Source organism: Echinops telfairi, unplaced genomic scaffold (genome assembly GCF_000313985.2).
Source record: "Echinops telfairi isolate 266 unplaced genomic scaffold, ASM31398v2 ScPeMD7_7457;HRSCAF=8495, whole genome shotgun sequence".
Lineage (NCBI taxonomy): Eukaryota > Metazoa > Chordata > Mammalia > Afrosoricida > Tenrecidae > Echinops > Echinops telfairi.
In genome coordinates, this window is record NW_022111357.1 from 32155987 (window position 1) to 32169215 (window position 13229).

Here is a 13229-nt window from a genome sequence, read left to right on the forward strand (position 1 = left end):
ATTAAAAATTCAATAGGAAGGACATCACGCTAATCATCAAAAAGGACATATCACGATCAATCTTGAAATGCAATGCTGTCTGTGATAAGATATCTTTCTGAACAAAAGGACATCCAGTCAATACAACTATTAATCAAATTTATGCACCAATCACTAAAGCTAGTGGTGAATAAATAGAAGAATTTTTATCAATTTCTTCACTCTGAAAGTTTAGTGGAAAGATACAGCCCTGCCACACACCTTTCCTGATTTTAAACCACTCATGTTTCACTCCAGTGTCCAAGATGTGTCCATGAGAAGGGGTCCACTTGGTTCTATCCATGAACAAAAGATGTTGGTGAAGGAGGCTGACTGTGCCTTAATTTACAACTGAAGCATCAGGTTGCCTTTATAACCCATATGAGGTCCCTCTCTGGCCGCTTGAGCTTTGACTTCTGTCCCTGTGAGCCTTTGGACAGCTCATCCCTAAGCTTATCAACAATGACCACATGTATTTCCCTGGTCCCTGCATCCTAGGATGAAGCAAGACCTTTAAATTCTCACAGGTACAATGGTGTTTACAATACCTCAGGAAGCCAGCTAGGTCACTGAGTCAGAAACAGCTGGGAAGAGGTTATAAGGAAAGAGGCAACCCATAAAAGTAGGTCAAGTTCCTGAGCTGGTTGGTTCTCCAGACAACAGTGGCTCTTGGCTTCAGCATGTGGGTCCTGTTGCTGCTGCTCCCTCTTCTGGGGGTTTTGGTATGGGCTGTCTTCAAGCATTTCCTCACTGCAGATGTCCCTGCTGTCCTAAAGCACCGGATCAAGTTCAGAATGCTTCACTGTGCGTTCCTGTATATAACTACGTTGGTGAGTGTGCACTCAGGCTCCATCCCGTGCTAGGGGCTTGTCTTCTTCTTTGTACCTGAAAGAAACGGGGTGCCATAGAGTTGATTCTGACTCATGGTGGCCCAGTGTGTGTCAGAGTAGAAGTGGTTATCAATGGATGAGTTTTTGAAAGTAGATCGCCAAGCCTTTCTTCTGAGGTGCCTTCAGTATCAGCTGAACATGTTAAGTATATGTGCAAGTATACACACACACACACACACAAACATATACCACTCAGGGACTTTTTCCCTTCTTCTTCTCTTTCATTTCCCTTTCCTGTTTCTCTTCAGACGTCCCAAGACAGATTTGGTCTGCTTTCCTGGATTTGCTATTCTGTATCCTTCTTCCTCCATTATCTCCAACATTCTTCCTTCCCTTCAATCTGCCATTTTTTTTCCTTTCTTCCTTCGCAACTTGCCTGACTTCCTACAATGACAAACATTTACTGTCCATTACATGCCAATCACTGGGCTAATCTGAGGATTCCATGTCAATTTCAGAAATAGTCCCTGCCCTCAAACGACTTCGATCCTCGCAGGGAATAATGCTATGTTGCTATCAATGCACTCAATTATTTATGGGGTACAGGTTTTTCCCCCTCTGTAGAGACCTTAAGACACTGTTGGCAGGGAAATTCTGCTTCGCCTTTGAAAGCCCAGCCTGAAACCCAGGACCTTGCTCAATGTTTGTTGAGCAAGTCATGAACCAATTCACTCAGGATTTTAGAGTAGCCATGATGAACCAGACTCTGAGAGTGTGGTTATAGGATTGGCAGCCTGTCACATACATGCTCAGAGCTATAACGATTTGGGGATCATGGTTTGGCATCTTATAGGAGACAGGTAATTGATTTCACTCTGATGCTCCATCGCTGTGTGGAGACCTTATAACTGCCCAATGATTCACATTAATCACCTGTGGAGAGGGCAGTGAGGGGCCATCTTTGGCCACATGGACTTTGCAGTCAGATGGTAAGTGTGCATGCCAGCTGTGCCCAGACTAGTCTCATGATCTTGGGCAATTTATGCAACCTTACCTTGTCTCCATTGAAATCTTTGAAGTGAGGGTAATAATTTCCATCTCATTAATTATATAAATCCTATTGATCCAAGGAAGTTAGCAGAAGATATTCAGCTCTTGGCTGGCTCTCCTGTTACCTTGACCATGTGCTCACCTGGAATTCAAGCTTTTTTCAAACCAATGGATCTAGTCCACATGGGCAACAGGCCAGCTTGGAGCCCAAAAAGTAAAAATGGAGGGCTGTGATGTCCAGGTGACCGGGGAAAGCTGAGGATGTTCAGCATTCATGTTTCTCCTCCAGAAAACACGCTAAGCAGCTCCTGGTTACAGCTACTGTGGATTGATCACAGGAAACCTAATAAGGTTTGTGTTGGCTCTGAGGCTAAGCCAGCTTGTGCCACTTCATCTTGGACCATCTGTCACTGAACCCAAGACACACTGCTCATAATGAGAGGAGGACGAGGAGGAGGAGTGGGAGGAGGAAGAGGAGGATATCTGCATGATTAATTGTCAGTTGTTTCTGGAAGAAAGGCATGGGAGAGACAAGATGTTTAAGAAGGATGGCTACCATGTTGCCGTTGAGTAGACCCCAACTCTTGGCAACACCAGAAACCCCTGTTTTGGAGGAGACAGTCCTAGTCTGAGCCTGGAATTTCTCAAGTTAGCTTTGTAGTCACTGTTTTTATATGTTTGCTTGGTCCTCTGAAACTCTAGGATAGTAAAAGATGCATTTCATAAAGGGTGACGTGGAGTGGATTGAGAGAATGCATTGTAATGCTAGGCACTAGGACAGGACTCAATGAGAAGAAAGACCAGTTGCCATTGTGTATGCACAACTCTGCGTGCCAGAGTAGGCCAGTGTTCCACCGGGTTTTCAATATTCAAGTTTTTGGAAGCAGATCATCAGAGCATGTGCTGTTTTATTTCTGGGTGAACTCAAACCCCCAACCTTTTGGTTAGCAGTTAATTGAGTTAACCAATTGCACCACCTAGAAACTTGCAAAGGCTGAATTCCCCTAAAAACCCATGGCCATTGGATTGATTCTGCCTCCTCGTTATGCTACAGGACAGTATAGAACAGTCCCGTTGGGTTTTCTGAGACAGCAAATCATTATTGGAGCAGTGAGTCTGGTTTTTGACTGCAGAGTACCGGATGAGGGTGAACTGCTGGATTTACAGTTATCAGCCCTATGCATATGCCACTATGTCCCCAGGGCTCCTTAATGGCTGAATTATTGTTAGGTGCCAGGGAATCGGTTTCAAACCATGGTGACTGCATGCACAACAGAAAGAAACACTGCCTGGTTTTTCACCATCCCCACAATTTATCCTATTCTTGAGCCCACCACAGTTGCAGCCACAGTGTGCATCCATTTCCTTGAAGGGACTTCATTCCTTCACTGCCCCTCTACTTTACCAAACATGATGACCTTCTACAGAGGTCATGATGACCATCTACAGAGTCTCTCTTGACAGCATGTCCAAAGTACATGAGACAAGATCTTGTCATCCTTGCATCTAAGGTACGCTTTTGCCATATCTCTTCCAAGACAAATTGGTTTGTCCTTTTAGTAGTACATTCAATGTTCTTCTCACGCACACAATTCTAATGTATTAATTCTTCTTCAGTCTTCTTTATTCAATGTCCAACTTTTAAATGCACTGAGGCAACTGAAAATACCATGACTTGAGTGTAACATCTCTGCTTCTCAACACTTTAAAAAAGCCTAGCACAGCAGATTTACCTAATGCAGCTCGCCTTTTGATCTCTTGACTGCTGCTTTTATGAACATTGATTGTGGATCCAAGCAAGACAAAATTGTTGACAACTTCAACCTTTTCTTCATTTATCATGGTGTTACCTATTGGTCCAGTTGTGAGGATTTCAGTCTTTACGTTGAGTTGTCCTTCTTACTGATGGCAGCAAGGGCTTCAAGTCCTCTCTTTCAATAAGCAAGCTTGTGTCATCTGCTTATCAATTTGTTAATAAACCTTCTTCCAAACCTGATACCACATTCTTCTTTATGTAATCCAGATTCTCTGATTATTTTCTCAGCATACAGATTGAATAAGTATGGTGAGAGGCTACAACCCTGTCATATGCCTTCTCTGATTTTAAGCTACACTGTATCCTCTTGTTCTGTTTGCACAACTGCCTATTGATCTATGTACAAGCTCTGCACAAGCACAAGGATGTGTTCTGAAAATCTCATTCTTCTCAAGGTTATCCATAGTCTGTAATTACTCACACAGTCGAATGCCTTTGCATAGCCAATAGATCCCAAGTAAACATCTTCCTGATATTCTTTGCTTTCACCCAAGATCCATCTGACACCACTAATGATATCCCTTGTTCCACATCCTCTTCTGAATCCAGCCTGAACCTCTAGCAGCTCCCTGTGACTATACTGCTGCAACCATTGTTGGATGATCTTTAACAAAATTTTACTTGCATGTGATGTGAGTCACATTGTTCTATAATTTGAGCATTCTGTTGAGTCACTGTTCTTTGAAATGGGTACAAATATGATTTCTTCCAGTCAGTTGGTTGAGCAGCTGTCTTCCAAATTTCCTGGCATAGACAAATGAATGCTTCCAGTGCTTCATCAGTTTGTAGAACCATTTCAATTGGTATTTCATCAATTCCATGAGTCTTGGTAAATTATTATCAGTAAGTTTATCAGATCCTTGAAAGTGAGGGTATGATAATTCCTACTTGTGCTAATCTGGGATGACTAGAGAAACAAATCCAGAGACGCTCATATGTGTATAAGACAGAGCTTTATATAGAAGGGCAGTTGAAATTGAGAAAACATCCCAGCCCAGTCCAGATCAAGTCCATAAGTCCAATATTAGCCCATATGTCTGATACCAATCTACAAAGTCCTCTTCAGACTCATGAAACTCATGCAATGATGCCCAATGCAGGAAGATCACAGGCCAGTGGGTGGGAGGTCTTGTGGATCCAGTGGGAGTAGAAGCATCTCAGCACTGGGATGGGTCTCCATGTGACCCATCCAGCTCCAGGCTCTGGCTGCATCAGCCTCTCTCTATGTGTCTTGTCAGCAGCATGTCTTGCGGGGAGTGAGCATGTGTCCCGCCTCTGGGGAGCTATTTATCTCCTTCATGCCTCCAAATGAGGTCATCAAGCTGCGACCTGATTGACAGGCTAGACTCCACCCCTTCACTCTTAATCCTCTCAAATTGACAACAGATGATGTAACTACCACACTAATGTAATTATAGAGTTACATAATATCTATAAATGATTTCAATCTTGTGTTGTTAGCTGCTGTCAGGTCAGCTCCAACTTACAGAGACACTATGCACAACAGAATAAAACACTGTTTTGTCCTGCACCACCATCACGGTTGTTGGTATATTAAGCTCAATGCTGTAGCCACTGTAGCCATCCATACTGCTGGGGGTCTCCCTTTTCTTTGATAACCTTTCTACTTTACCAATCATGATGTCCTTGTCTAGGGTTTGATGCTTCCTGGTAACATACCAAAGCACGTTAGACAAAGTCTCTGCAACCTCACTTCTAAGGCGCACTCTGGCTCTACTTCCTCCAAGAAAGATTCGTTTGTTCTTCTGGCTGGCCATGGCATTTTCAATGTCCTCTGCCAACCCCGTAATTCCAATACATCAATTCTTCTCATTCTCCCAGCTTTCACATGCATAAGACATGATTTTAAATACATGGCTTTGGTCCTTAGTCCTCAAAGTTACAATCTTTGCTCTTTAGGACTTTAAATAAGTCATACAAGCCCTGGTGCCCTAGTGGACCAAGTATTTAGGTGATAACCACATGGTCAGTGGTTTTAATCCACCAATTACCTCAAGGAAGAAAGATGAAACTGTCTACTCTAGTAAAAATGTAAGGATTTCTAGGAATCAAAATCAACTCATTGGCAGTAAGACTGGATTTTTGGTTTTACACAGCAGATCTGTCCAACACAATACATCATTTGATTTCTTGATTGCTGCTTCTTTGTGTTTAGTAAAACACAAAGAATAATACATTTACCCCCTACCTATCATCTATCTCATTATCTGACATTTCATAACATAACAGGGTTTAAAAAAATCTACTATTTGACTTTTTGTGCATAATGACATATGTCTAGTAGTGAGAAACACTGAGGTGCAAGGTGAGAGTAACCCTGACTGTGATGGTTAAAGTTATGTGTCAAATTGGCTGCCCCATGCTTCTCAGTGGCTTGGCAGTTATGTTACAATATCATTTGGCAGTTATCCAGTAATAAAATCATCCTACAGTTTGTGATCTAATGTGGTCATCCTCCATTTTCACAAAATGCCAATTTTTCTCAACAGCTTAGTCTTGGGGACCTGCCAAATCCATAAGTGAGGGGCGGGTATAATAATATTACTTATTTTACATCATTTTATAAAGTGAAATTAACATAACAAGAAATTAGCTTTTTAAAAAGGAACAATTTATTGGCACTTTGTAAATTCACAGCATTGTCTAACCACCACCTTTATTTAATTGCAATGCATTTTTATCACTGTGAAAAGAAACCCATTTTCCCCTCCCCTTGTCCTTAGTAACCACCTGTCTACTTTCTAGCTCCATAAACCTTACTATTCTGATATAAAATATAAATCTTTCCATTTTTGCCCTTTTGTGTCTTGTTTCTCTCATTTAACATATTGTTTTTGAGGTTTATCCACATGGTAGCACATGTCAGTAATCCATTTTTCAATGGTGTAATTCATATTAATTTTATCTGTAGCCCATGGTTTGTTCATTCATTTATTCATGGACGTTTGGACTGTTTCTACCATACAGCTATGGGAATGGTGCTACTATGAACACAGCATACACGTACTTGCTTGAGAACCTGTTTCCTTTTGTTTCGGGGATATATCTAAAGTGAAATGTGGTGGCGGGGGTGTGCGATTGTGCTATATGTTAATTCTAAGCTAATTCACAACAGCTGAGTGAATTGGCAGTTCTGTCAGCAGGGTTGGACCTCTCTGATTTCTCCACATCCTTGCAGACAGGGTTATTTTCTGGTTTGTTTTATGTTGGATAATGCCATCCTAGTTGGCTTGAAATAGTATCTCATTATGACTTTAATGACCATCTGCCTGATGACTAATTGCGTTGAGCATCTCTTCATGAGCTGATTGGCCATTTGTACTTTTTTTTTCCTTTCTAGAAATGTCTAATGAAGTTTCTTATCCACTTTTTAAAACTGAGTTGCCTGATTCTACCTTAAAAGACAAGCACTGCTAACGTATTTTGTAAACAAGTTTTAGTACGTATTTGAAGGTTGAACTTCAGGCATTCCTAAATGCTGATGCTCCCCCGTGAAGTACAATGGCACCTCGGATGTGGAACAATTCCAAGTTTGAACTGTACACGTCTTGAACAGCAGTTTGAAAATGATCTGCTTAGTGTCCATAACTGTGCTCAATACTTGAACCAAAAATCCAACTTGAGAAAACCTATCCCCACCCAAAGGAGCAACACTTCAGTCTAAGCATCGCTCAGACAACATATAGCGCTTGTATTAGTGTGTTAAAACACTCATCGATGTGCTTCTTTTCGTGTAACAAGTCATAACCATGGCTCCAGAGAAGGTTAGTGATACCTGCATAAAGCTAAGAGGAAAACTGGGAGAACCTTGGTGGAGCTAAAGAAAGAAACCACTGCGAAATTTGATTCAGGTAGCCATTCATCTGATTTAGTGGCTGAATACAACCTGGCTAAATTGAAATGATCAACGTTTGGGGGGAGGGGAAGGTGGTTACAGGGGCTAATGTAGCAAAAGTTGTGAAATTGTTAACCACGAAACAAAGAACCCAATCCGTTGAAGAAGTCAAACAGTTCTGATCCAGATACTGGTAAAAAGGAAACAACTCGGTGGTGATAGCGTCTCGGTGACAGTGATATGTGAGAAGGCTGAAAGCTTCCATAGTGATTGAAAGTCCCGGAAAAAGGAATCTATAAGTATACTTTTGGTGCTTCACAATCAATGATTTGGTGTTCTCTTGTTTCTAATGGGAAAATTTTGTTCAGTTCTTGATATTTTTGATGTTCGAACACAAATGTAGAGCTAATTGAGTTCAACAACTGAAGTAGCACTGTAACAATAATCCACCTTCTTTCATTGCGCCATTGCCCTAAATTACTAGCTCTTGAAAATGTTATGGGGGGAAATTGGAGAATTTTTGGAAAATTCACTGTAAGAAAAACAAATCCAGATTCATGACTTATTAATAAAGTGACTGCATAAGTTTGAAAACAATGAATTTAGTTTCACATTTGGCAAAAATATAGAACTTTTTAAAAAAGTAAAATCTATCTATCATCTATCTATCTATCTTGTACTATTATTTCTCCTCCTGAACCCACATCAGAAAAACAAACCAGTCCCCTTAGAGCCTAACTCAGGGAATACCTCATGTTTCAGAGTAGAACTGTGCAACCTAGGGTTTGCTTGTGATCCTTTTGAAGTTGATCTTTCCAACCACCAATCTTTCATTTAGTAACCTGGTGCTTAACTGTTAGTATGACCCATAGCCTACTGCTCACATCCCTTGTTGATCACATCATGCCTTTCTGTTGAGCATGTTGTGGTTACTATTGTTCAGTGCCATTGAGCAGGTTCTGACTCATAGTGACCCTATGTAGAACAGAGTGAAAACCTGCCCAGTCCTGCATTGGCCTCACAATTGTTCTTAAGTTTAGAGCCCATTGTCGCAGCCACTGTGTGGCTTGTTGAGGATAGTCCTCTAATTTGCTGCCCTGTTACTTGGCCAAATATGATGTCCCCTTTTCCTGGGATTGGTCTCTCCTAGTAACAGGTCCAAAGTAAGGGAGACCAAGTCCAGCCATCCTTCCCTTTGAGGAACATTCTGGCTGTACTTGTTCCATGACAGATCTGTTAGTTCTTTTGGCAGTCCATGATAGTTTTCAATATTCTCATCAGCGCCATAATTCAAGGCATCACTTTTCTCCAGTCTTCCTTCTTCAATGTCTAACTGTCACATGCATATGAAGCCACTGAAAACACTACGACTTGTGTCAGGCACACCTTGGCCTCAAAGTAAAATCCTTGTTTTTCAACACTGGAAAGGGGTCTTGTGCAGCAGATTTACCCAATGCAATGTACTGTTTGATCTCTTGACTGCTGCTTGCATGGGCATTGATTGTGGATCCAAGCAAGACGAAATCCTAGAAAACTCCAATCTTTTCTTGATAACATTTTCAAAGTAAGCAAGTCTAAGATGTCTCATCTTCACTGTTAAGGTGAATTCTGGCTGCATTTCTCCTGTGTTAGTCTGGGTTGACTAGAGAAACAAATTCAAAGACACTCATGTGTATGAGAGAGAGCTTTATATACAAGAGCAATTAATGTTGAGAAAACATCCCAGCCCAGTCCACATCAAGTCTATACGTCCAATATTAGCCCATATGTCTGTTACCAATTTATAAAGTCCTCTTCAGAGTCATGAAGCACATGCAATGGCACCCAATGCAGGAAGATCACAGGCCAGTGGGTAGAAAATCTTGTGGACCCATGGTGGTATAAGCATCTCAGCACTGGCAGGGGTCTCCATGTGACTCTTCCAGCTCCAGGGCTCTAACATAGCTCCATATGTCTTGTCAGCAGGAATGTCTCCCACGGAGTGAGTGTGTGTCCTGCCTCCAGCGAGCTATTTATCTCCTTAGCGCCTACAAATGAGGTCATCAAGCTGCAACCTGATTGACAGGCTAAACTCCACCCCTCCACTCTCAATCCTCTCAAACTGACAACAGATTATGTCACTATCACATCTCCTAAAACTGATTTTCCCATTCTTCTTGGCAATCTATTAGGAATTCTGAGCCACCTTCACAGTTTAAATGCGCCAGTTTTGAGGCCTTCCTTTATCATTGCCCAGCTTCCATATCTAGGGGCCATGGTGGTCCAGTGGGTTACATCTTAGGCTTCTAACCACAAAGTCAGCAGTTTGAAACTACTGAATGTGTTGTTGGAGAAAGATGAGGCTTTCTACTCCTGTAAGGATTTACAGTCTAAGAAACCCACAGGGGTTGCTACTGTGTTCCATATGGTTATTATGTTTATAGAACCCATGCAGTGACCGTAAGGTTTTGTGTTGTTGTTAGCTTTCACATGCATATGAGTTCATGGATAAACCATAGCCCGAGTCAGAGGCATCTTCTCATCAAAATGACATCTTTGGGATTTAAAACTTAAAAGAGGCACTTTTGAGCTGTGCAATATGTCTGTCCCTGTTGAACACAGACAGAGCCTAAGAATATGTCATAGGGCAGTGCTCCCATGAGGTGTCAGGGCTTTGGAGAGTCCAGTGGCCAATACTTCAGAAGCAGTCTTTTCCTCCGAAGTACCTTGAATGGACTCAAACCTCCGAAGTTTTGATCAGTCAAGTGTGAGTAAAGCATGCACACTACCCAAGATCTAACATTTCCATGGGCAGGGATGCTTCTACTCCCTCCCTACCCCCAACACCCACCCCCACCCCACCCTGACTCCTACCCTCACCTGGACCCCACGCTGTGCTCCCACGAGTACAGAGAGAGAGAGAGAGAGAGAGAGTCCCTACAGGATCTAACCTTCCCTAATGCCGCTCTTTCTTTCTCTTAACTCTAACAGGGCCACGTACTTGAGAAGCTGAGAATTTGCTCTGGGTACAAATTCGTCCGTTTCTTGGAAGACCTCTGGATAATTAAAAAGGACCCCAGCCTTGTGGTAACCAACTTGCGTTTTGGAACGATACCCGTGAGACTGTTCCAGCCCAGGGCAGCTTCCTCCGAACCCCGACGGGCCATCATCTTCTACCACGGAGGAGGCGGCGGGTTCGGGACTCTGAGTAAGGCATCCCCACACTGCTTTGCACACAGGAGCCTCCTCTATATCCACAACCTTGTCCACCCTCTCCCAGGAGAAATCCCTGCCCCCTTTTGGAAGCAATTCAAAGGAATTAGTTGTTGGAGGTTTTTTATTGGGAACCCATGTAGTTGGCAAATGATCTTCAACTCTACATGGGGAAGCTTTTGTCTCTGCCCCGTAATATGGTAATCTTGGTCAAAGTTAAGGTAGTGATGGTGCCACAGTGGAGTTTAGTGATGCTGGCTGTTGGGACACCTCTCTTCTCTCTCTCCACTCACAATGGCCAGCTCGTCCTGAATGTTCTATCCCAACAAAGTAGCCCACCACCATGCACTTCATTCTCTGCAGCTCAGCTGTGCAGCTGAAGCCCACTTGCCATTTTCTCTTCATAAACCTCATCTTCCCCCAATAACCCTCACACCAGAACCGGTCTCTATAGCTTGCCTTTGGTCCCTCACAGTCTATCCCTCATCCAACAGCTAGAAGAGTCTTAAAAAATAAATGCCAGAATTTGGCATTCCTGGGATATGGCTCTCTGGTGACTTTCTAACGACTTAGTTAAAGTCCACACTCCACCCTACAGCCTCTGAGGCACTAAAGGGGCTGGGCCTGTTGACATCTATGGCGTGGTCACCTGCCACTTCTCCATTCATTCTGCCCCATCACACTTACTGTCTCTTTGTGCATCATACACACCAGGCTCCCTCACCTCAAGTCTTCTGTGTTTGCTATTTCCTTAGCTTCAAATGACGGCCCCCAGACTTTGCATGACTGGCTTCCACTTATTCTTCCAGTCTTATCTCAGATGTCTCTCTCTGGCTGGCTTCTTTGAGCATCTTACCTAAAAACTCCCCCTGCCCACTCTGCAATCCTGCCCTACTCCCCCTTCCCCAGCTCCATCCCTGACATTGTCTTTTTTCGTGTCCTCACAGTACTTGCCATCTCGTATCTGTCGGTGTGTTGTACTGTGGCCGCTTGTGTGTGGCTGTGATGCTGAAGGCCATGTCACTGGGATCGCAGGTACCAGCAGCAGAGCTTCCAGACTAAGAATGGACTATGAACAAAAAATGGCTATCCACTTCAGAGGAATTAGCCACTGAAAATCAAATCCTCAGACAGTGTAAACATAATGAACAGAATCAGAACGTGGTCAGAGAATGTGCCAGAGGACTGGCCCCTCATGTTAGAAGGCACTCAAAATATGAATAATATTCAAAACATGAAGATCTGCCTGCTCTTCAACCATAACGATGTTGATGAAGTAAAGCCTGCGGGAGTAAAGCCTCAGCCACCTTCACTTGCTGAGGATCGCAACTCAAAATGAGTTGGGCAAACATCAATTAATAATTGGATTGTACAAAGTGTGAAGACAGAATCAACTGCCCACTTCAGAAGAAGTAGCCACCAATGACCCTCTACATAGCGTCAAAACACTGTCGCATACTGAAGGGCTAGTGAATGGATGCAGAACTTGGTTGCAGACAGTGCTGGAGAATGGGCCCCTTGGAGCTGAAAGAACTCGAGATGCGACTGAGGAGCAGCTGCTTCCTCAAGTCAGTGTGGACCGTGATGAGGTGAACGGAGTAAAGCCTGTGGGAGTGGAGACTTACTTCCTGATCCTCATTGGCTGATGGGGCACAAATCAAGGTGAGAAGAAACAGCTGCAAAACTTTACTAATGATCAGACACGGGAATGTAGAGAGCATGGATCTAGGAAAATTGGAAGTGGTCACAAATGGAATGAAATGCATAAAGATCGTTGTCCTACCCATTAGTGAGATGAAATAGACTGATATTGGACATTTTGAATCAGAAATTCATACAGTTTACTATGCCAGGAATGACACAATCCAGAGGAATAGTGTAATATTCATTGTCAAGTGCTGTGCTGTCTGTGATATTCGACCTACCTTCGAGGAAATCCAATCACTGTAACTATTACTCAAAGCTATGCACCAACCACAAAAACTATTGATAAAGAAATTGAAGAATTCTACAAAAATCTTTAGTCAGAAAATGATTGAATGCCATCAAGATGCCTTGATAATTCTTGTTGATTGGGATGCAAAAGTTGGAAACAAAGAGGAAGAAATAGTCGCTGGAAAATATTGTCTTGGGGATAAAAATGAATCCCATGAAATTATTTTGCAAGACCAAAGACTTGTTTGTAGCCGATACCATTTTCCAACAGCACAAACAGAACTATACACCTGAACTTCTACAGATGAATACACCGAAACAAAATTGACTACATCTGTGGGGAAAAACAATAGGGAAGGTCAACATCAACAACTAAAATCAAGCCATGGGCTGTCTGTGGAACAAACCATCAATTACTCATATGTCAGTTCAGGTTGAAGCTGAAGAAAATTAAAGTAGGTCCACAAGAGCCAATATTTGGTCCTGAGTCTATCCCTTCTAAATTTCCAGATATCTTAAGGACAGATTGGCT

The 13229-nt window shown here is 42.6% G+C and overlaps 1 protein-coding gene across 1 annotated transcript in view; it reads left to right on the forward strand.

Annotated features, from left to right (window-relative positions):
• Positions 1-698: 698 nt before the first annotated feature.
• The window catches only part of LOC101661722 (arylacetamide deacetylase-like 4), a 31504-nt gene continuing 18973 nt past the window's right edge, over positions 699-13229 (forward strand). Inside the window, exons 1-2 of the mRNA XM_004705420.1 lie at positions 699-848; positions 10541-10757. Coding sequence (XP_004705477.1) covers positions 699-848; positions 10541-10757 — 367 coding nt within the window. The remainder of the gene's footprint in view (positions 849-10540; positions 10758-13229) is intronic.